This window comes from Silurus aristotelis (assembly GCF_946808225.1).
Source record: "Silurus aristotelis genome assembly, chromosome: 20".
Lineage (NCBI taxonomy): Eukaryota > Metazoa > Chordata > Actinopteri > Siluriformes > Siluridae > Silurus > Silurus aristotelis.
This window is the reverse complement of record NC_139593.1, coordinates 10,519,241-10,542,446: the sequence shown is the minus strand read 5'-3', so window position 1 is coordinate 10,542,446 and position 23,206 is coordinate 10,519,241. Positions and strand designations below refer to the sequence as shown.

General features: G+C 36.1%; 1 protein-coding gene across 12 annotated transcripts in view; it reads left to right on the top strand.

Annotated features, from left to right (window-relative positions):
• Positions 1 to 22,197, top strand: part of atp11a (ATPase phospholipid transporting 11A) — a 102,210-nt gene extending 80,013 nt beyond the window's left edge. For 2 of the 12 annotated variants that reach the window (XM_083523065.1, XM_083523071.1), the window contains exons 25-31: positions 4,581 to 4,716; positions 5,333 to 5,356; positions 7,141 to 7,206; positions 7,299 to 7,402; positions 7,823 to 7,988; positions 11,179 to 11,268; positions 15,549 to 22,197. In XM_083523065.1, coding sequence (XP_083379191.1) covers positions 4,581 to 4,716; positions 5,333 to 5,356; positions 7,141 to 7,206; positions 7,299 to 7,402; positions 7,823 to 7,988; positions 11,179 to 11,256 — 574 coding nt within the window. In that variant the 3' untranslated portion in view covers positions 11,257 to 11,268; positions 15,549 to 22,197. Of the gene's footprint in view, positions 1 to 4,580; positions 4,717 to 5,332; positions 5,357 to 7,140; positions 7,207 to 7,298; positions 7,403 to 7,822; positions 7,989 to 11,178; positions 11,269 to 12,146; positions 12,238 to 15,548 lie in introns of those variants that run through there. The other 10 variants (XM_083523066.1, XM_083523073.1, XM_083523068.1 and 7 more) reach the window with 7 other exon arrangements.
• Positions 22,198 to 23,206: the final 1,009 nt, after the last annotated feature.

Genomic DNA, 23,206 nt, shown 5'->3' with positions numbered 1-23,206 from the left:
GAATTAAAATGCATACTGAGGACACATACAAAGACACACCTTTTTTTTTTTCTTTCTATCTAATGGCATTTGAACAGCAGGAGATGATTGAAGACTATATGAATATAAATAAGATATATGAATGAATGAATGAATGAATGAATGAATGAATGAATGAATGAATGAATTAAATAATACGTTGGAAAAATAAACATATAATTGGTGAGATATATATATATATATATATATATATATATATATATATATATATTGCTGCTCGAATAGTCATAGTTGGGATTATTACATTAATGACTGCAAATGGGTTCAATAGCACTTGGTCCAGCATATCATAATGTTTAGCATGTTTACCGATTATTTTATATCGCAAACTGACATCACACAAACGAATGTAGCTAAAGGATAGAAAATCAAGGTCATGCAATGTCCAACTTTGCATAGAAATGTGGATAGAAGCTTTTCTTTTGTACTTTTTGTGATGGTAAAGTGATTCGCTCTGCAACAAAGAAAACTTTAAAACATTGGCACTATGGTTTAAAGCATAATCTGGTTATTGATTTATCTGATGCACTCACTTAAAGTACATTCATAGATCCATGTTAGTAGAACTGGGGTAAAAACTAAACCCTGGTAAACAGGTTAAAGCCCTGAATATCCATAATAGGCCTCGGGCTTCATTGTGTGATGTTAATTGTTAGTTAGGTGAGCTGAAATATTGGGAAATTCCTTTAATATGAGAAATACTGAAATGAAAGCATTTATTTGAGGCTTTGATATGGTCTAAAATGGAAAGATTAGTGGTCAGGAATTTACTAAAAATTAAATAAATAGTGTAGATCTCCTTCTGCCTTATTAATCGTGGCTCTAATTTTGAGCTGGTTATCAGGCCCTTAATGTTGCACATCAGGTCGCAGTTAACCGAATAACAACTGAAAAGAAGTTAGCTTTTGGAAAACTTTGTACACCCAGATGTGTTAGTTTGTTTTTTGTTTGTTTAGTTTTCATCAAATATTTTAATTTATCATGATTCTACATATAATTTCCCCTCAAAATGGTTCACTCCAGCAAAAGTGGCACAGGAGCCCTCAGATTGCATTTGTTTAATTTGTTGTAAAACATTTTAAGCTTGGCTGTTTTTTTTGTTGTTGTTGTTTTTGTTTTTTGTTTTTGCACTGGAGCGGATATAACGTTTGATTCTGCAGGTTAGTGAACATTGAAATGATTTATTTTTTCCTAATCATGTGAAGGCTTTTGACATTTTATAGTTGTTTTGAAGAACTATATATAAATTGTGTGGTAGATCCTGGCTATTTATAGTATTGGTTGTCTTCTCACGCTCACACACAACACACAACACACAACACACAACACACAACACACAACACACACACACACACACACACACACACACACACACACACACACACACACACACACACACACACACACACACACACACACACACAGAGCTCAGAATTGACCAGAGGGGGCAAGCAAACTGTCCAGGACAGGTTGAAGAGCAGATCTTGGCTGACTGAAGCTGGAACACCAATAAAGGGAAACACTGATGAAAGGTTTTATAGCCTCTTAGCCATCTCACGTCACATTAAACTATACTTACAAAAGACTTACTCATGATTGTGTGTCATTAAACAGCACCGATTAACTACTTTAATTCACTCATTCTTTTTGCTGAGGCTGGAATTATTCAAACTACCAAAAATGCTTGGATTAGCACAATAATAAAAAAAGCACCATCTCAAGGGTTCGATTTCCCCTCCGTAAAATATATTCAATAAAACTTTATTATTCCTTTTCTATTTATGGGGTTTCTGCTTTTTTTAATGTGCCTCTCTGGTCTGATACAATCTGAATTCTTGCAGCCAAAAGGAGACAATAATCTCGTGAGCTTTGTCACACCGCTATCATCTCCCTATTTCGGGGAAGCGCAGCTCTGCAGAAACGAACCTGGGCGTCTATTAGATTAGCAGTGCCAGTGCACACACTCTATAAATCCCTTCCCATAAATAGACTGCAAGAAGATGTGGGAGGAAAACAGAGAGGTACAGCTAGGACAGGAACAGTAGTCACAAAGCAACCAGTCACACTATGACTCAATATTATAATAATAATAATATAGTAGTAGTAACTCATGATGCCGAAATGTTTGCATTACCAATTTATATGCTGCATTGAAATAGAACTGTCCCAACTGTCTATCACCCCCATGTCCCACTCAAGGATTATGCAACCTTAATACAATATTTGTTTGCAATAGAAAAAAGGAACCCACTGTTTTTCTCTGGTTACATGATAACCAGTGTAATATATCAAAGACAGATGTATAATTTTTGCCATAGTAAATTTTTCTGCAGAGACTTTTTAGATGGGGTCCAGTGGGTGCGTTTTTGTAATGCCAATGGGAAAGTTTTCAAGTGTAAGATGTTTAAAGTAATGGTTACCAATACTACACCACCCTGGCATTATGATGTAATATAATAGATAATCCAAATAACTATTTATTATAATTAATTTCATTAATGAAGCATAAAAGAAGTGCACTGATTTATTTCTGTGTATGATTCGGATCGGACTGAATTCTAGATCTAACTTCACATACAGTGGGATAATTCACAGCTAGTGGCACAATATTTATGCAATCCCCAGAGGCCTTTTTCTCCGCAGAATGCATTGGAATTGTGTACTACACTTAGTGAGGACTTATCCCACTTATACCATGGTCACCTGCCAGCACTGACATGATAAAGCGGTAATTTTCATTAATTATTGTGTTTATGGGTCACGTAGAATTCAGTCCATGCTAAATCATACACAGAGATAAAGAAGTGTAATAAGATTGCATTTATAAATAACTAAAAATAAACGGTTATTCGAGAGGGAAAGAAACAGAAGGGAGAGTGGGAGAGAGATTTTACAATTGAATAATTGAAACTGTTGGTGTTTGAAGTCCTTGTGCTGTTTGTTGTTTGAATTCCCAATTTAACATAATCTCCTCCACTTCATCAAATTCATCTTGTGCCTCGTCACGCTTTTTAATCTCAGCTGGTCGCTCAGTGGTTAAGATGTTAAACTTCTGATCGGAAGGTCTGAGTTCAGATCCCATCACCACTAAGCTGCCGCTGCTGGGCCCTTAAGCAACTGTCTCACTCTATATGAAACTGTATGTTACAATAATTTTTGGGCAGAATGATGACACAGACTGCAACTACGTGTGCTTTTAACAGTTTGAATGCACATCTTCCAGCCAATCAGACTCGAGTATCCAATGAGACCATGGCGTCATTTCCTATAACAATAATTTTTTTTTAAACCAAAATTTAAAAATAGGTGTTAATGAATAATAAGAGCAATAATTGGCATCAGTGAAATGCTTTCAGCTTGCTATTAGCTATTCAGACATGGTTCTCAGCTGTATTTTATTAGACGTTCTGATGCTATAAGGAATTGCTCAAATGTTGGTGTGAATCTAAACTTTGAACGTTGTTATAGATTATATTTCTGCATTTCAAACTTTAATCGAATGCATTATTGTGTTGCGGCTCAAAAACCTCTGGCCCTCGCAATTTCAATTTGGCAGCGGATGACTTTGTTTGTTCAGCTTTTTTCCATGTTTTTTTTTTTTTTGCTTTGTTCCAGTAATCGATACTCTGTTTTTCTCTGGCTTGTGGATGTAATTGCACACAAACTATTTTTTACATGGAGCCAGGAAAAGCAGCGTTGGCTCTCGGCCTTGTTTGGATCGTTGCGTTGTAGCGATACTGTTAACTAAGTGCTTAATCAATCTATAGTTGTGCTTTCAAGAGCACAGTCCCGAAGGCTTTAAGCCTACACAGCTATATTAGGGAGCATATAGTTGGACAACATTTAAGAGTGGTTAGGGGTTAGGAGCCTGGTGTATTAAGGGGTTTAACAGGAATATAAAAAAAAGTCTCGGTGCTGTAATGCAAGGCCGAGGGGATGTAAGCAAGAATCCATTCCAATGTTCAATTAAAGGAATATGTCAGAGTTTTTGTTTTATTCATTTATTTATTTATTTTTCAAAATTAAACCCAGAGTTTATATAATGTGTGCATACAAGAATAATAAAAAAATAAATACAACTTATAATTGAGGTCTAAGGGCAAGGAATAAATAAATCAAGGAAAATAAAATTGAACGAAATAACTTTTTGTAAGAAAAAAAAAAAAAAAAAAAATTTATATGCAAGACCAGAGTATTGTATCTGAAAGACTTTCCTCGTGGTGGACAATCTACTGACTGTCACAAATCTGACACTAGAGAATTAATGGATATGTGTTGGCTTGCCAAAAAAAACCAACCACTTTAAAAATGTATGTCTAATGATATTAACTGTACATGTTTAGTGATATTTGTGGTCAGTCATGTATTGATAAACACAAGGTTGTGTTTTTGATTTTAGAGTTTGCTCTGAATACAGGCATTTGCAATATGGTGCAAATGAAAGTGTAAAACTATTTATTTCATTTATCTAAAATCATGCAAATGTAATGATTTGAGTTACATTATAACCAAATCTTTCATTGTTTTTTCTTGTTTTTCAGAGACATTGCGAAGAACTCTCTGCTCCAATGGCCTATTTTTATCTACTGGACATTTCTAGGAGTCTTTGATGCACTGGTCTTTTTCTTTGGTGCTTTCTTCTTGTTTGACAACACCAGCTTTACCAGCAATGGACAGGTACCAACCTTCATCACATCACAATTCACCAACCGGTGTATTTTCTCATGTGTGTCTTCTCTTTCTTTTTACACACCATTGTTTTCATCATTAAGTTCTTTTCATTCATTGAGTAATTTTAATTTAAAAGGCAGAGCAAGAGAGACGAGTTTGTGTGTGTGTGTGTGTGTGTGTGTGTGTGTGTGTGTGTGTGTGTGTGTGTGTGTGTGTGTGTGTGTGTGTGTGTGTGTGTGTGTGTGTGTGTGTGTGTGTGTGAAGTGGTAAAAACGAGTCACACATTTTTAACCATTACAGGTGCTTCTCCATTCATGTATTGCACAAAGCATGCTGGGACATCTTTCTCTGTGCCATCAAGTTTGATCATTTTAATCTTTTCGGATTGCCTGTTTCCTGTTTGATTTGGTTTCGGGGATTTTCATTTGTGTTGTTATAACATCCTAATTTTTTCTTAATTTTTTTGCCCCTCCCCTTTCTCCTTTCTCTGTTTTTTTTTTTTTTTTTTTTTTTTTTTTGGTTTTTGTTTGTTTTTCTATTTATTTTTCTCTCTTTCTTTTTCTTCCTCTTTTTTCTTGCTCTCTCCTGTCTCCCTCAATTTCCCCCCTCTTCCCTTCCTCAGCTAATGGCCACAAACACGCAGATGGTAAGCCTGTCCCTGTCTGTCTCTCATCCTCTTTTTAGTTTTAGTTTGGTCTGTTTCTACCCTTCTCATCTTCCTCCTCCAACACTGACCCTCAGTCACATCTCATTTAATCCTAAAACTATCCCTCTGTTCACTCGTTCATTAGGCTCGGGTGCTTCAGGATTAATCCATCGCCTCCTCATGTTCCCCCTCTCATTGTATAGTGCAATAGAGCCTGTTTTTGTGTTTGTGTTTCTGTGTGTTATGTCCAAAAACATTCCCAGAAAGGTGGCACTGTAGTCATCCTCATAGGTTTTGTTGGACTTCCTGTCTGTCATATTGCACCTCACTGCAAGGGCAAATAGGGAAACTGGAAGACTTGACCCTTTTGGTCATGTGACCCAATAAACATAATGATCATTAAATAAATGATTATAATATGCTATACATTCAGGCTGGGCAATATGGCAGTAGAATATATCTTAAATACTGACGGACACTGAGATATGATCATTTTTACAACTTTACAACAAAACTATTTTGATATAATATTTAGTTTTTAATAAATATACATTTTAATTTATTCCAATAACTAAATTTTTTTTGTTGTTCTCTTTTTAAAATCATAACATATATTATACACAGGTTTTATTTTGCTTCTGTTTACCAATGTACTCTATTATGTATTTGTTTTGTTTTTTGTTTTTTTTTGTCAGTATTAGTAGTTTTAAGTTTTAATTGAAGTGTCCTCAAACGCCTCCCATTTTTTTAAATTACTATGTTTTTAATTTTATCATTTATTTATCATTTATCAATTATTTTTTTGTTTTTTATATATATATATATATATATATATATATATATAAAATCTTAATGCATATCATTTATCATTCAAATGTAGGTATGATCTTTTTGCTATATTGCCCACGCCACTATACATAACCATACACACAACGATACTAATAATTTAAAGCAACAGTGCTTTTTTTGTAGACAGACTGTGCTTTCAGTGGTTATAACATTGCATTTTTGTCCTCTCGCAGTGTGGTTAAGTTCACCATATGCCTGCTTTGGCATTTACTTCGTGCCTCATATGTTTTACACCAGCATTAGCAACTCATCGGCATCATGTGTTCATTAAAACGCTAAACATCACGTTGCATTTCTCCATGTTTGCTGTTGCTTGTTTTTCATGTTTATTAACTTTTGGAGTCTGTAGTTAGAATTAGAGAACTGTTAGTAAATAGATGCCAGATAAACATATTTAAGATGCATATTACAGGTGCAATTTTTGCTGATAAGCTGATTATTATTCTAGTAATTCTAATGGTGGTTTGTTGCTTCCTGTTTTACCAGTTTGTAGCAGAATAATTTGTATAGTTTTTCTGGTTTTGTGTTTGTTTGCTGCTGTTGTAGCTTGTTGAGGTCAGTTTAGTTTTGTCTGGCAAATATCGTGCGTCTATAACACGGGTAATCAGGTTAGCTAGTTAGATAATGGGCCCTGGAGGTAATGACAGTTGTTGAGGTAAATCTGTGTGAAAGACATAAATCACTGAGTAATATATAAATATTTTATATAATATACATATATATTTTATATATATTACTCAGTGATTTATGTGTTTCACACAGATTTACCTCAACTGGCCATTTCCTGGTTTGGCAATGGCAATGACACGAAAATTTAATTTATAATGAGTATAAATAAGACAATATTGGTTACAACCCAAGCTTAATTTTTTTTTACATTTGTGTTGTTTATATTAAATTGGTTTTATTGCTGTATTACTTTGTTTCTGATCCAGATGTTTGGAAACTGGACATTTGGAACTCTGGTGTTCACAGTGCTGGTATTTACAGTCACATTAAAGGTAGTCCAACATACACGCTCACAAATGAAAATGATGTAATTTTATCTTTTATTGCATATGGTTAATATTACCTGTGTGTTCATGTTCTGCAGCTCGCTCTGGACACACACTACTGGACGTGGATCAACCATTTTGTAATATGGGGATCTCTGCTGTTCTATGTGATCTTCTCACTTCTCTGGGGTGGCATCATATGGTACGTCTGGCATCCTCTCAGGAAGTAACGCAGTACACTTTAGGAACATTTTTTACCAAATTAAAAAAATGGATTAGTCCTCGAAGATTTGAAAGAAGCACAATGTTTTAGATGAAAGTCCTTTATCACTAATATGAGTAAAGGTTGTGTCTTAGAAGCACTTTTCTTGATGAAGGACCTGTTTCTCTTGCTCATTTTAGATTTTTTGAGAGATGATTTAAGACTTTTTTTCTGTTCCAATGCAAATTTCATGCAATATGTTTGCTTTATACTATATTATAGATATTTAGAAATATTAAGTTGGTTGATCTCCTGTATTAAAAATATTAATACCTCAATAATTTTCATTGATTTGAAGCTTCTCTATGTTTAACAACTTTATTAACTTGAGTGTACGTGTTTGTGGTCTCCCTACAAAAGGCCGTTCCTGAACTACCAGAGGATGTATTACGTCTTCATGCAGATGTTGGCCAGTGGGCCCGCGTGGCTCAGTATCATTCTGCTCATCATGGTCAGTCTGCTGCCCGATGTGCTTAAGAAAGTGCTGTGGAGAGCGCTGTGGCCCACCACCACTGAGAAAATACAGGTACACTTCCTGCTGCTATATTCACCTCTTCTACTCATATTTTGGTTTTCAGATTTTTTTATGAAGGAAATTGCAAAAACAAAACAATTCATTTTACATATCCTGCCAAATTACACTCAGTCCATTGACCGGACTGAGTTAAAAAAATAAAAATAAAATATAGTAAAATATAGTATATAGTATTCCAGTTTTTCAAACAATAACACCAACACTAATGTCTTCAATGTGTTCATTTATCAGTTTTTAATGGTAACGGTACATTCTGAGCACAGAAAAATACAGAAATAAACATATAGGATCTAGAAAACATTAAGGTTTAATTAAATATACAGAGTAACTTTCCTTCTTTTTAATTATACAAAATATGTTGGGAATTTACACAAAATTGTCGACCGGTGGACAATTTACTATTAAGTCGATTATAAAAATAAATTAAAATAAATAAATAAATGTTGTAATTGTATAAGTATTAACCATCGTTACAATTTCAACCCAGCCATTAGTTCAGTCTGGAAAGAGACACATTGCTACAGAGCCAAATTTTCTGGTTGCTCAATGAAATTGTTTATTGCTATATTTTGCCCCTAGTGGAGTCACGTTATAGATTTTTCCACATAGCTTGTAATTCAATTACAGTCCACGAGCTGATTTTAGAATAAAGTGCAGTCGGATTAATACCTGCATCATTGTGTGCTTTGCCACCAATTTGAAAGCTGGAAAATGAACACAACTTGATCCCTGTTTTATAAATAACACATTTAGGATTTGTATTTGTATCAGATAGACAACTGAAGTTAAAAATTAGCTCAGTAAATAAAATCAGAATACTGTATTGATCTCATAGGGAAATTGTTCAGTTGCAGTTGCTCACAGTACATTTTAAGTAAAACAATTTATTTAAATAAAATATTCATTTTAAGTTATATTTTAAGTGAAATTTTATTAAATGTGTAGCAGCGAAATAAAACAGATGTCAAATAAGTCGGACTGCATTAAGTAATATAAAAGTTATTGCACATTTATAATCAATACATAATTATAATATAATTATAATAAATAATGAATAATAATGAACAAGTTTTACTATTATTTTTATTGCACTGAAATTATTGCACTTAATTATCCAAGATATTAACATTATTTAAGTGTGGCAAGAAAACCTATAACTATATATCGTCCCTATCTAAATCATGGACCAGATGTTGAACACATCTGGGAGTGTTATCTTAAGATAATGCTATTATTATATTACTGTATTTATCTTACTAGTAAAAGAGCCACTAGACTAGATGACGAGTTTAGTGATGTTACAAATTACCATCAAAGACAGCAGGTGACCTGAACAAACAAAACAAGAAAACAAATTATTTTATATATATTTTAACATTCGACCAAATAAATCTTAACATTAAATTAATTCTTGAAGTAATTTTGTAAATAAAGCAATTAGAATAATTAATTAGGGAAATATGATTATAGAAATATGATTATTGTCATAACATCTGAATCATAGAGAAACGGGTTACTATGGCAACTTTGTCATAAACATTTAAACAGATATTTTTGTAGATAACAACCTACTGTATCTATATCATTTTTTCTACAGCAATGTATTGTTTGTGCTTTTTTCCGCCTTTGCATTATAGTGGCCTAAAACAACCCATTTGAGATTTTATTGTCCTAATTTATACCTCCATTGTGCCACTGAACATTGTATTGTTATGACTTTTTTGACCACATTTATGGTCTTTAGATTTGCCTTTCCTACGGATCAGTCTCGAGAATGCTGGATGTAAGTGAATATAAGCGTATGCAGCTCGGGAGGTCCTCGGCTGCAACGTTCTAATCCTTCTTGCTTCCCTCTTTTCTTAGAAGTGATGAAAGATTTTTTTTTTTTTAAATGTTCAGTTTGTTGAACAAAAAGCAAGTGTTTTCTGCTTGTTTTTTTTGTTTTTTTTGTTTGAATGCTCCTGAACTGAAAATAAGTGTGCTGGCGTGTTTTGAAACAGAGAGGATGTACAGTACGCATCTGTGAAGCAGCAGCAGTGTGTGTGTGTGTGTGTGTGTGTGTGTGTGTGTGTGTGTGTGTGTGTGTGTGTGTGTGTGCGCGTGCACGTTTTCTAATAAACCTTTTACTTGAACTTTTGCAGCTTCGCATTCCACTTGTCTGTATGCTATAAGGGAGGATCTGGCCACCGCTGTTTGTAGCTACTAGGGCTGATAAAGATGCAAACTCGTTTAATTACTGAATAAGACTCAGGATTGTATTTGTCACAAACATAGTTATATACAGAATACAACTTGCAGTGAAACCTGATCCGCTGCTCAGAACAATGTGCATTACATAAAAGGGTCTATAAATCTAAAATAAGATGAAATACATCTAAAAATGAAATATTTCAATATAGTTTCATTTACAAAGGAAATCTCTAGGAGGAACATCAACATTTTATCAGACTCGTCCATGTTCAGCATTTCAGATTGTTATAAATGTATATACATGTATATAACCGTATATGGTAACTACATGAGCTTTCCAGTGGCATTGGTATACTCTATATAGTACACTTGATGATCAATAGAACACCTTTAGGACGGAGTTAACTGTTATTTATAAAATGAATTTTAATACACATAGATTGTTCCTTTAGGTTTTAAATCGATTCAACATATACAGTATATACACCAATAAATGAGGGATATTTGAGGGTATAACCTGTAAAAAAAAAATAAAAAATTAGTTTTTAATACCAGACAACATTAGTTTTCTCATGTTAGATTAGACTAATGCAGTAATTTTTACACGATTACTCGATTTTACACAATTCCATGATTAAGTTGGTGTTTGTTTTGAATACAGAACCAAAGGGTCAAACGTTAGCTATACAATGATATCAAATACCAACCTTGTATATCGGTTGGAAGCACCTAATCTAGGTTCCAGGATCAGCTTTTAATAAACTAGAATTATACAGCAAACATGAACAAGGCTGTGCAGCTTAGCTCTGATCCCTCCCTCCATGTTCACTGTTCTAAACCTGTTTTGTCTTTTTCCTTTTCTCTTCTCTCCTCATCTGCCTCCCCTCCTGTGATGTATGACAACATCCATGAACTTGCCCTTTTCCCTGTGACTTTAACCCCTGATACTTCACCTTTGCCCTCTGAACCCACGTGGCCGTGGTAACGGCAGACAAAGCGCCAGTGCCTTACCGCCGAGCAGTCCACCATCTTTATGCTCTCTCAGACCTCCAGCAGTATCAGTTTCTGAACTGGGCAGGAGGTGATCCTTCCACTCTCTTCGCATGTGTGTGTATATGTGTGTGAACGACTGAGAGTGTGTATGGAACTTAGTCACTGAAAGGTACCAAGAACTTCTTAGTAGTCGCTAATTTTTGTGTGTATGAGAAGTAAATTGGCCAAAGATACAAAAAGATTTTTAAAAATAAATATTTGAAGTCAAATATTTATATATGTGTATATGAGAGAGAGAGAGAGAGAGAGATTCTTTCTTTCAGCATGAAAATTTGAACCGCTTAATGGAAATCACTTGCGGTTTACTAACACATGCATATTTAATTGCGCTTGCATCACTCTAAAAGCCGTGTTCTTCCGCGCTGGGGATGACGGACAGGGCTTACTGATTTATCGGAAAGGCATTAGTTGAAGACATAAGCCTGCTAAGCTCCCAGTGATGACTGTAAGAAGAGCTCTGGTACTCGAGAGTGACGCACTGTTCCATTTCTGCTCCCGTGCCTTGTACAGTAACTGCATGCGCTGCTACGTGGCCTCACATGCATGAATGCGGACGTCCGTGTTTGTGGGTTGGATGAATGTGAAATGCGAAATGCCTCTATTGCTCCATGCAACACAGGGCTGCATGGTTTGTTACGTGCAATGTTTTATGTGTCACTTGTGTCCTATTTTTTTGTTTGTGTTTTATGATTAACCTTTCTGAACAGGAACCAGGTGATGTGAACTTGTGTATCGAAGAAACACTGAACAAGCAATGAGGGGGAAAATTCTCCACCGTACACATTCATTTCCTTTAGGCTGAGTCTGTGTGTCTGTGTGTCTGTGTGTCTGTGTGTCTGTGTGTCTGTGTGTCTGTGTGTGTGTGTGTGTGTGTGTGTGTGTGTGTGTGTGTGGGGCTGTCCACAGAGGATGAAAGCTGATAGGACCTTTCTAGCGCATGGTGAAGACTCCTTGTTACATGGGGTTCAGACCACCACTGAGGCTTAACAGCAACATGGTAAAGAGAACAAACAGGGGCTTGTACTAATATCCAGTCTACCATCAGACAGATCAAATCTAAAATTTTCTCCAAGATAAAGCAAGAAGAACACTTCATTTAACACCTGCAGTATTTACTTTGTATTTCAGTACATAGATCTGGAATGACATCTGGTACACACATTGCAGGATTCAGGCAGGTCGAAAATGTAAGGTGTTTGGTACGTAGCAGCATTACGGAGGTATGTCTTCTATATGGCTTGTGATGTCACACCTAGGATGGGAAGCAAGCAGTCATTCAACAGATAGAGAACAGTGGATCCATTTTGCATATATAATTATGCAAAACATTAACAGGCAAACCAGTTGCTACTTGACTTATTCCTTAATAACTTCCCTATTCGATTTTTAATATACAGAATGTGCAGAAAAATAAATTTCATATTCATTTTATCCTGTAAGCAAAAAACAAGCTATTTCAAATTTACTTTATTAAAATACTTTCCATTATAATGGTTAAGAAATGCTTACTCTATTGGGGGAACTTTTAAGGGACTGTGTAAAAAGTGCACTGAAACTGAACACCAGGGTTAATTCATTTCTCTTACATTTGCTGAAAAAAAAAATCTCACACTGATTAATATAAAAAATGAAAATAATGTAGTCATTTATAGTCATTTATATTTTGTTACCTGTTTGGATTTATTTCATGATTTTATGGAGTCATGATATCATGCACTTTTTAGTCTGTCTCTTAGACAAATTAAATATATATTAATAAATATATATGAAATATTTCATTTATTAGAAATAAATAAATAAATCTATATTAAAGTAAATGTTTTCTATCGATAATTTGTTTTGTGAGGACACTTATTTTAATAGGAGTTGTTCATGTCAGAGGTAAAGCTACCCAGGAGACTTTGCTTTTTTTTTGGCCTTATGGCTTAAAAGATTGAAAGAAAAAAACAAAACGGGTGATGGAGTGAAGGTACAGTATAAAGCTGCCATAAGTGATAACAAGAATTCACTAGTTTTACATACGTTTCACAACATTAAATGTAACCATGGACCATAAAGAACTCTAAAGTGCCATTCTTCAATGAATAGGAAATAGTAATTGCTGGCAAATTGCTGTGTTTGTCACGGATTCATTTCCTAAAACTGCACAACCTTTAGTGTGAGATTTCATACTTACATATACAATTGCCAAATGTTACTTAATTTAAACCGATTTTCATTATATACTTTGAAAGTCCAACATGCAAAGTGTACCAGAAGCGATGTTGACGTATTGGGCATTTACCACACTGTCAAACCAAGTTCCTGTAGAATATTCTAAAAAGGGAAAAGTGATGAAATGTCTTCTTCAAAAGAGTTTCTTTAGCATCTCTATGAAAGCCCACATTAGCATTTATAGCTGTTGTTAATTATAGATTTGATGAGTCTGATGGTGACGGTAGTGAAAAGCCCCTGGTGTGGCAGCGTGCTGTGAGTTCTGCTGTGAGAACCGAAGGGCTGCGGTGTTACGGAGACTTATTACTGGCGTGTAGACTTTACAGAGCGTAACTACTCTGATGTCACTGCGCACTTGTGTACACACAAATACACTCACACACTTTTCCCCTTCCACTGATAATATTTCTCCTAAATTTTTTCATGGTAATGCATCACTGTATAAATAAAAGCCTGTTCTGTTCACCAACCGCACACAGTCCTAGAGGGTCCCGATGATCAGAGCTTCAATATGAGAATTTTATGAGAAATATGAGAAATAAAGGCCATCATTTCAAACATTTTCTATTTATTAGATATAGGAGATAGAGTGCAGATAGAGACCTTGTGTATCGTGAAAATATAGCAATCTGTAATTCAGTTGGTTTGAACTTCTCTGAGGCACTCTAGTGTCGAGATGTGGAACTGCAAGGTCCTCTAAAATGTCTTCTTATGTAACAGGCCAGTTATTTTATTTTATTATTTTTTTTTTTTCTACCGCATGCATGCAGTGCGATATGCTGCCCTGTAGTGCAGCAGAACCAGAGGTTTGAAAGGACTCACATCTTTCTGAGAGTGCATGTGTAAGGCTTCACATTCTTTGCTTGGTAGCCATCATATGATAGGGGAGGTGTGGGAATTGGCAAGACCTGATGGGTGAAACAATACCCAGCAAGAAAAAAGATGAATTTCAAAAGGCAGAAACTAAACCAATACAAAAAGAAACATATGTAAATATACCCTTTTCATCACATAGAGCACTAAAAAGGAAGGAAAAATAAATAAATAGTTTTATTACAAAAGTCACTGGAAATTCACCAGTGAGTAAGTCTACAATTTTAACCCTGAGCTGCAACTTATGAGCCGTTGTAAGAAAAGCAGGCAGCTTTCAGATTTTTATAGTTATAATATAGTTCGTGTAATCTAGATGTTTTTGTGCATAATGACATCAGAATTGCTACGGCACGACTGAAGTGATTTGTGTCATTATATCTGGATGTGTACTAATCTCACTGCATAGAGCTCACTGGCTCAGGTGACAACTTGAAAAAATCTGTCACAATCACGTCCACTTTTTACTTTTCAGTGTTTAAGCACGCACGCGCGCACACACACACACACACACACACACACACACACACACACACACACACACACACACACACTGATTTGTGTGCAAGTCTCTTTCCCACGGCTCTCATCTTGCTCCTTTTTATTTTTACTTCTCGGTGCTTTCGGCTCCACCCTCCATTTACAAATCAGAGCTCAACCACGCCCCCTCCTCCACGTTCACAAATTGCCACAGTGCCACAGTATTCAAACCACAGTAACAAAAATAAATAGCCTGAAGAAATACTTGGTAATAGGTAAATAGGTTTAGTTACCCAATATAATAAGCACAGGAAGAGTTAGACACACAGGGAAGCAAGAAGGAACTTAAACAATGATGTTGCAAAAACAATTTGCAAAAAAAAAAAGAAAAAAATGGATGTCATAAAAGATGGATACAGTATAACCAATCCTAATGGTTAAATAAGCATTGACACATATCAGTACCTTCTAGGACTGTACACTCGAACCTCTCGGCTACTGAGTTTCATCACTGCATGTATTTTGGCTTTTGTTTTTGCACGTTCACATTTACAGAACTTGTGTTCGGGGCCTTTTGGGTGTTTTTGATTTAAGTTGCTCTCGTAAATGATACCGTGTGTTTGTTCAGTGCTCGTGCATTTTGCGTTCCGCTGTGACAACCCGCTGCCATGTCTCATACATTTCTCTTTTTGTTTTCTATATTTCTCCCCTGTTCCCCCCCCCCCCCCCCCGTTCACTCTACAGAATGCAGACAAGTTGTATAAGGGTCAGCTGTCGGAGTTTACCCCTCTGTCCTCTACCCGCACTCCACCTGTCCACAAACGGGGCGGTGATGAGGATCAAAGCCACGTCCATCACAGGTCTGACTCTTCCCCTCGTAAAAAAGTGATGTACACTCGCTGGGGGGGTGGCCCCGACTACTGCACTTTCCGCCCTTTCTTCCGAATCGGGGGCAACCCCAGACTGTCCGGTATGGCGTACGCCTACGCACCCGGGCGCGAAACTTCCATCTGAAATGAAAGTCTAAGCGGCTCGCACGCACTGATCCCGAAATTTAAATTGTGAAAGGCTTGCTAAAGTTTTCCCTCAAAATACACACTCTGTTCGCCAAGGCAGCACACAGCATCAAGGCTGCGTGTTGGTTGGTGGTCTGGAGCCAGGCTTAAACGGGTCAGCAGATCCATAGGAGTGTTCAAAGTGCTGTGTTCAGGGGCCTTTTTTAAGCCTCGATTCCCCTGCGTTTGTGTTTGTATGTGTTTGTGTTTGCTACCCTGAATCAAAATTCCCATGTGAAAAAGACTTGAAATTAACATCCTGGCACTGAGCAGCTATAAAACAGCATACAGCGTTCCCTTCTTCATGGAAAAAATCTGAATGTGGATATCTACACACCACTCACTACTTTATTAGGAGTACACCTGCTCATTCATGCAGTTCATCCAAACAGCCAATCACATGGGCAATCACTGGGAAAAGACCAGGTAAAGTAAGTTATTTGAATTGCATCATTTTCCTGTCGGCTCCAACCAGCCTGGCTATTCCTTTGTGTGTGTGTGTGTGTGTGTGTGTGTGTGTGTGTGTGTGTGTGTGTGTGTGTGTGTGTGTGTGTGTGTACACACTAGAGACTGTTGCATCACATTCATGCTGATGTCTGATGTGAACGTTAACCAAATCGTTTCAACCGTATCTGCATGATTTGATGCATTTCGCTGCCGTGCGATTGGCTGATTGGATTATTGCAGGTGTACATGTCCGGTGATTGTGTCTGACATTTTAACATGAAGTTGCATGTTCTGTATGCAGATCCTCACTCTTGTTTCTTCCTTTTTCTCTTGAATTTTCTTCCCTTCCCTTCTTTCATTTATTTATTATTTTTTTTTTTTTTAGAACAAACCGGTGTTGCTTTTGCGCAACTCTGTTTTTGAGGAACACTCCGTAAAGACGCCGTTATGTTGAATTGTAAGTGGCTGAACTTTCAGCCATTGTTGCATCTTTACTGTATTAGATAGAGCTTGTCTACAATGCCACCTATGAGTGTGTTTGTGTGTGTGTTTGAAAACCTGAGACAAGCTAGTACTTGGGTACTGTCATTTGTACTATAATTGCACCGGTAGAGAAGTTTGTTCACTCTTAATGCTAGAAAAAAAAGTAGTCCAAAAACCAGTGGTCATGGCTGCTTGGTAGTCTGGTGTAGGTGCTTTGAGATGTGCTATAGCTATTTATGTTCACAATTCCCTTCCTCCCAACCCATTAATTTAGCTTTTTTATTTTAGTTCCTAAAGCTTTGCTGACAGATCAGATTATCTACCTTAGCATCCATGTTCTTCTGCCTTAATGCCATAACATTTCCAATGCTTCATACTGTGGTCCGGACACCAAAGGTTGTAAAATATGAGATAAACGGAGTAAACTAGTGTTTTTCTTGCCTTACACTGTTTTGAGGGGGGCGGAGACCAGGGTGCATGACGACGGCATTAGATGAATCCCACCGCACTGCCTTAAGTTCACACGCTGCACCAGCAGATGGCTATATAGTGTAGACGGTTCCCTTTTAGGCTGATTCCAGATCAGTTTTTCCTCTATTACCGTTCGGTTATTTATATAGATACAGTATCACCATATTTTTGGTATAGGATAAAAATCTGGGCTTGGATTGGTAAATGGAAAAGCTGGTTAAAGATCAGTGTAAAAACAGAGACTTTATTATCTTATTTATTCATATTTTTTGTGAGATTGATAGCACTAATGTGCTTCTCATCACATCTGCTACAGCCAGCTAAGCCACACAAGACTCCTCAAAAAATCTTCTTGAATTTCTTTCTCTCACAGTGACAGCAAGCAACTGTTCGTTTGGCCACTACCTAACATATGCGTTTGGCACTGTAATTCGGAGTTGAGCCCGAGTTTGGAGCCTTGTGTCATTAAGCTAGCTTCATATAGTCATCCTTAAATGTCTGATCATCTCTCAGAGTCTTCCTCTGTTTGTTGATTGTGTCATTTAATCTGATGGTTCACTGGCAACATATCAGATGGCTCCTGTTCACTATGTAGCACTTCCCTTTAATTCATTTAAATCATAGTAAGCAGCCATTTTGGATTTTCAAGCATCCAGCAAACATATGATGATCTGATGGATAAAATAGAGTGTGAATGTTAATATTTGAACAATAGTTGAATAAAGGGTCATTTTCAGTGGCAGGATTTAAATTGAGTAACAACTGAGCATTACGGTATTGTTGTCTTTGTAAAACTTTGACACATACATAAGGCTTTCATGACAACTGATATAAAACAGATACAACGGCTAATTCCATGTGTCAGGTGTCCGCTTATATAAACTTATTAAACTTCAGTTCTGATGTCGGGTTCACGCCTGAATTGACTTATCTGTTTAAAAGTCATTCACAGTCAAACAAATCACTTTGTAGCTCAGTCTACTTCTGCTTAACATCAATCCAAAGGCCTGAAGAAAAACTGTAATGTAAAAGACATAATTTTTTCCTGTGGTACAGCAATGAATATAACACAATATATTTTAAGAGTGAATGCTACAACGCAGGCAACACAATACACGGCAACACCATGTATGCATTTTGCACAGAGATTTTACATTGTAATGTCAGAGTACACTGCTTACTTATCACCTAAAAATCACTCACAAAAACAAAGTACAGTCCTCTTCCTTTTTTCTCCACAATAAGAACACACTCAACATAATAAATGTAGAATGATTGACAGCTAAGTGGGTGCTACAAGTCAATATCTTTATCTTTTATGGCCTTTGGAAGCCCCACCCTCTTTCCCAGCCCGCTCTCACATCTGGCCTCCATTCTGCACTTCTCATTTTTGCATTTAGATATTTGTGTTGAAAATGGTCAAAAAATAGCTTGAAAGAGAAAATAAATTAACCTGACCGTCAACAATGTATTTAACAATTTACTGAAAGTTATTTTGATGTTATTGATAGCAGGTAACATAGGAAAAATGGTTGCCATTTATTTATATATAAATGTATATATTTAAATGTATATACAACATTGATATATTATATTATATTATATTATATTATATTATATTATATTATATTATATTATATTATATTATATTATATTATATTATAAACATGTATGCCCTTTAGATAGACACCCTTATACAGAACGACTTTAAAACAAAGCTTGGTGGTGCTGGGATTTAAACTCACGACCTTCTGATCAGAAATCCAGTGCTTTAACCACTGAGCTGCCACTTTTCATGTCAGCGTTATATAATAAACATTCCTTATGCATCACTCTTCTTGATGTTTTTTCAGTCTGACATAACAGACAGTACACTTAGATACAAAGTCAGCTGTCATGACAAACATATATATTATATGGTCAAAAGTATTGGGACACTTGACGTCTTCACCTATATGTAGTTCTTCCCCAAACTGTTACCACAAAATTAGACACACAATTGTATAGGATCATTTTGGATGTGGTAGCATTAAATTTTCCCTTGAACTAGGAGACCCAATCCTGTTCCAGCATGACAACGCCCCTGTGCACAAAGCCAAATATTTGAAATTTTGGTTTAACACATGGGTTGGAGTAGAAGATCTTGAGTGGCCTGCTATAGAGCCATAACCTCAACCCTAATGAACACCGACATCACTACCTGACTTTACTAAAACCCTTGTGGTTGAATGAGCACAAATCTCTACAACCACACTTCAAAATCTAGTAGACCATCTTCCAAGAAGGATGTAGGTTACTCTAACAGAAATAAATAAAAGCAAAAATCTTGTGGTCGGGTGTCAACAAACATTTGTCCATGTTGTATTTCAACATCAAAAACAGCGCTTTATGTTTTCACAATGATAATGCTTGGCAGAAAATAGGAAGAGATTGTATAGATTTATGTCCTTTGTCATGAAGGGTTTATATACAGTAGGTGTCATGTAGCTCAAGGACCACTGCCTTACACTGTACAATTCTAATCCAAGATATGTATAGATGTCACTTCATTCTTATATATTGAAATGCTTAGAGATAATTCTTGCACATTTCTCACATCTCAACACTTTCTATTGACTCCTTTCCTTTTACATTCCTTTTTTTTTTTGTCTTTTCTCACATCAGACTCAGACAGTGTCGGAATCACAGCCTCTCATCTACTTTCTCAACGCACTTTTACTGTCTTTGTGTCCAAAAATTCTCATGGCTGTTAATCAATCTCTAAGCTTTTAACCGTTACCCATGACGGAGTTAGAGACCGAGAGAGATATATAAGAAAGAGAGAATATATTGATTGCTTTGAAGACCATTGTTAAGATAGTTATCCTATTATTATTAAAAATCAAATATTATTTGGGTGTTGTATATTTCTGTGTGTAAAATTGTCGCTGCTTGTGAGTAGGTGCCTTGTGGTTGATGCTGATGCACATCCATTGTGTTAGAAAGATTATAAAAAGAGTCCAGGATCCTTTGTATATATATATATATATATTTTCCCTCCAATCTCTTAACAACATGCTATAAAGGCCAAGGTCAGTAAGTTATTTATTGGTGTCATATGACGATATTTTAGAGACACGCAAAAGTTGCCAGGTGTTACTCTGGAAAGATGTCAGTTTTTCTTTTCCTTTTTTTGGGGCTTTTGAGAGTTTAAATAAACGTCATGCAACATCAGAATAGAAATGCTATTTATGAATGTGTTTCTGTGATATTGGTTTACATTTCTCGAATGAACTTTAGGAACGAATGCACTAATGAACAATCTAACTTGATGAATGAGTCACTTTCACTTCTGGTCCAAAGCTGCATTGCTCTACATGTTCTGAATGTAATTTTCATTCATTCTTTCATTACTCAAAACTCCGAGCTAAAAACACACATCATGATCAGTTATTTTAGAAGGGTTGCATGTTAACGTTGTCTACGCTTCATGTATCTTTTTTTTTTTTTTTTTTACATTCTGCTAATTTATATTTGTATATTAGCGTGTATGTGATGCTAGGTTAAGGGTTAATAGGCGTTTGCTCAGTGATTCTGTGGCAGTCCTGTGATTAGACCCCACACCCGAGGTGTAAACATCGAATTTACTGTATATATTGTGATGCATTTTCCTTCGTTTTAATTCATCATTCCTAAACATTTTTAAACAGAAAACCTGAAACCAAACAAACTGCATTCTGAAAGTTTTGTCCCATTTTTGAGTTGCAATTATACGGGTCTGTTTTTGCAAACACTATTTCAGACGTTGATCATTAAGAAACCACTTTGATTCATTTGTTACAAAGATTTTGAATGTATTAATAAAGAAGTGAGGTCTTGGGGGGGGGGGGGGGAGCTCAAAAGGTTGCTGATGAGGCGTGAAAGGAATATTTAGGCTGATCAGTCATTTATATCTTCCCCCAGTAGTCAGCCTCTTCTTTCGCGTCGTTGTGAACAATAACACTGATGATGAAATACGCAGCACATTTCTGTGAACGTTACTTCAGGAAGGAAGTGTAGGAGCGAATCCTTCACATATGCGTTATATCAGGGGGAAGACACTAGCGTTGCTTTTAGATATTTGTCATTTTGTTTTCCGACATGCCACTGTATCGTGTAGAATTTGTTTCTATATACGCCGGGAATCAGATGATCACTGGACACTGGTCTCTGTCAAAACACTGGATATTATCCTATACAACTGTCAGATGTATACAATATTTTGTAAAAAAAATAAAGTCTTTTTGCTATTTTTTGTATTCAGATGTTTAAAAAGATGTACCACTCAGTTATTACGCTATTAGTTTGTTTTATACCAAACAAAATTGGAGACGCGACAGACGACGCCGACATCAAACTGGTACACAGAGAAAGGTTTTTCTTTTTTCCGGACAGCTTTAATCTTGTGCTCTTTCCACGATTACCGTTTAGAGTTGCGTTAGTCATGTCGATGTGCACGAAGATGCATCACACTGACTTTCAGAAAAAACACACTGACGTCCGTTCGCTGCTGTTCACAACGTGTGACCAAATACTATTCTAGATGTCTATACTGTTGTAAAAGGCTTTACTGACTCTAGTCAGGCAAATTCAACGCCAGCCTATTCACGTTAACACGAATGTCTATGTGCTTGTTTTTCTTTTTTTTTTTCTTCTCAATATTGTCAGCACAAAGCGTGATGTTGCTCTTAACCAAGTCTATAATGTATATTTAAAATGTATGTATACTACTGTAAACTACAGAATATATGTAGTCAAAAATGAATCACTGTACAGTTTGGGGGTCTTTTTGTATACAGTTTTTAACAGATTGGTATCTGTAGATATATGTGGATTTTTGCCAGCTTTTCTGTAGTTATTAACGGCAACAAAAAAAGCTGTACAATTGCTTGTAATAAATAAACAAGGAAAATTCTTTATTTTGTGTGAACGTGTTTTTATATTATTACACTTCTACAAATGACAAACATGGTGATGGGGTCTGTGAGAAAATGTTTAATGTTTCATCTTTTATTTCATGGAAGGAGTCTCCAGTGTCTAACAGTTATGGGGGAATCTTCAGGACTTTTATGGCTTCTCTGTAATATGACAAGCTGCCTTTTAAACCTCATTACATTTAAAAAAGAAAAAAAAAAAGAAAGAATGAAAAAAGGAATGTTTAAAGAGGGAAGTTTCCACACCATTAAGCAATTAATTAAAAACCTTAAAAAAATGTCTGTGTGTGTGTCTATGTATAATAAATAATATATATATATACACACACACACACACACACACACACACACACACACACACACACACACACACACACACACACACACACACACACACACACACACACACACACACACACACACACACACACACAGAGTACAGACCAAAAGTTTGGACACACCTTCTCATTCAAAGAGTTTAGTTTATTTTCATGAATATGAAAATTGTAGAGTCACACTGAAGGCATCAAGGGCTATTTGACCAAGAAGGAGAGTGATGGGGTGCTGCGCCAGATGACCTGGCCTCCACAGTCACCGGACCTGAACCCAATCGAGATGGTTTAGGGGTGAGCTGGACCGCAGAGTGAAGGCAAAAGGGCCAACAAGTGCCAAGCATCTCTCAGGGAACTCCTTCAAGACTGTTGGAAGACCATTTCAGGTGACTACCTCTTGAAGCTCATCAAGAGAATGCCAAGAGTGTGCAAAGCAGAAATCAAAGCAAAAGGTGGCTACTTTGAAGAACCTAGAATATGACATTTTCAGTTGTTTCACACTTTTTTGTTATGTATATAATTCCATATATAATTCCACATGTGTTAATTCATAGTTTTGATGCCTTCAGTGTGAATCTACAATTTTCATAGTCATAAAAATAAAGAAAACTCTTTCAATGAGAAGGTGTGTCCAAACTTTTGGTCTGTACTGTATATATATA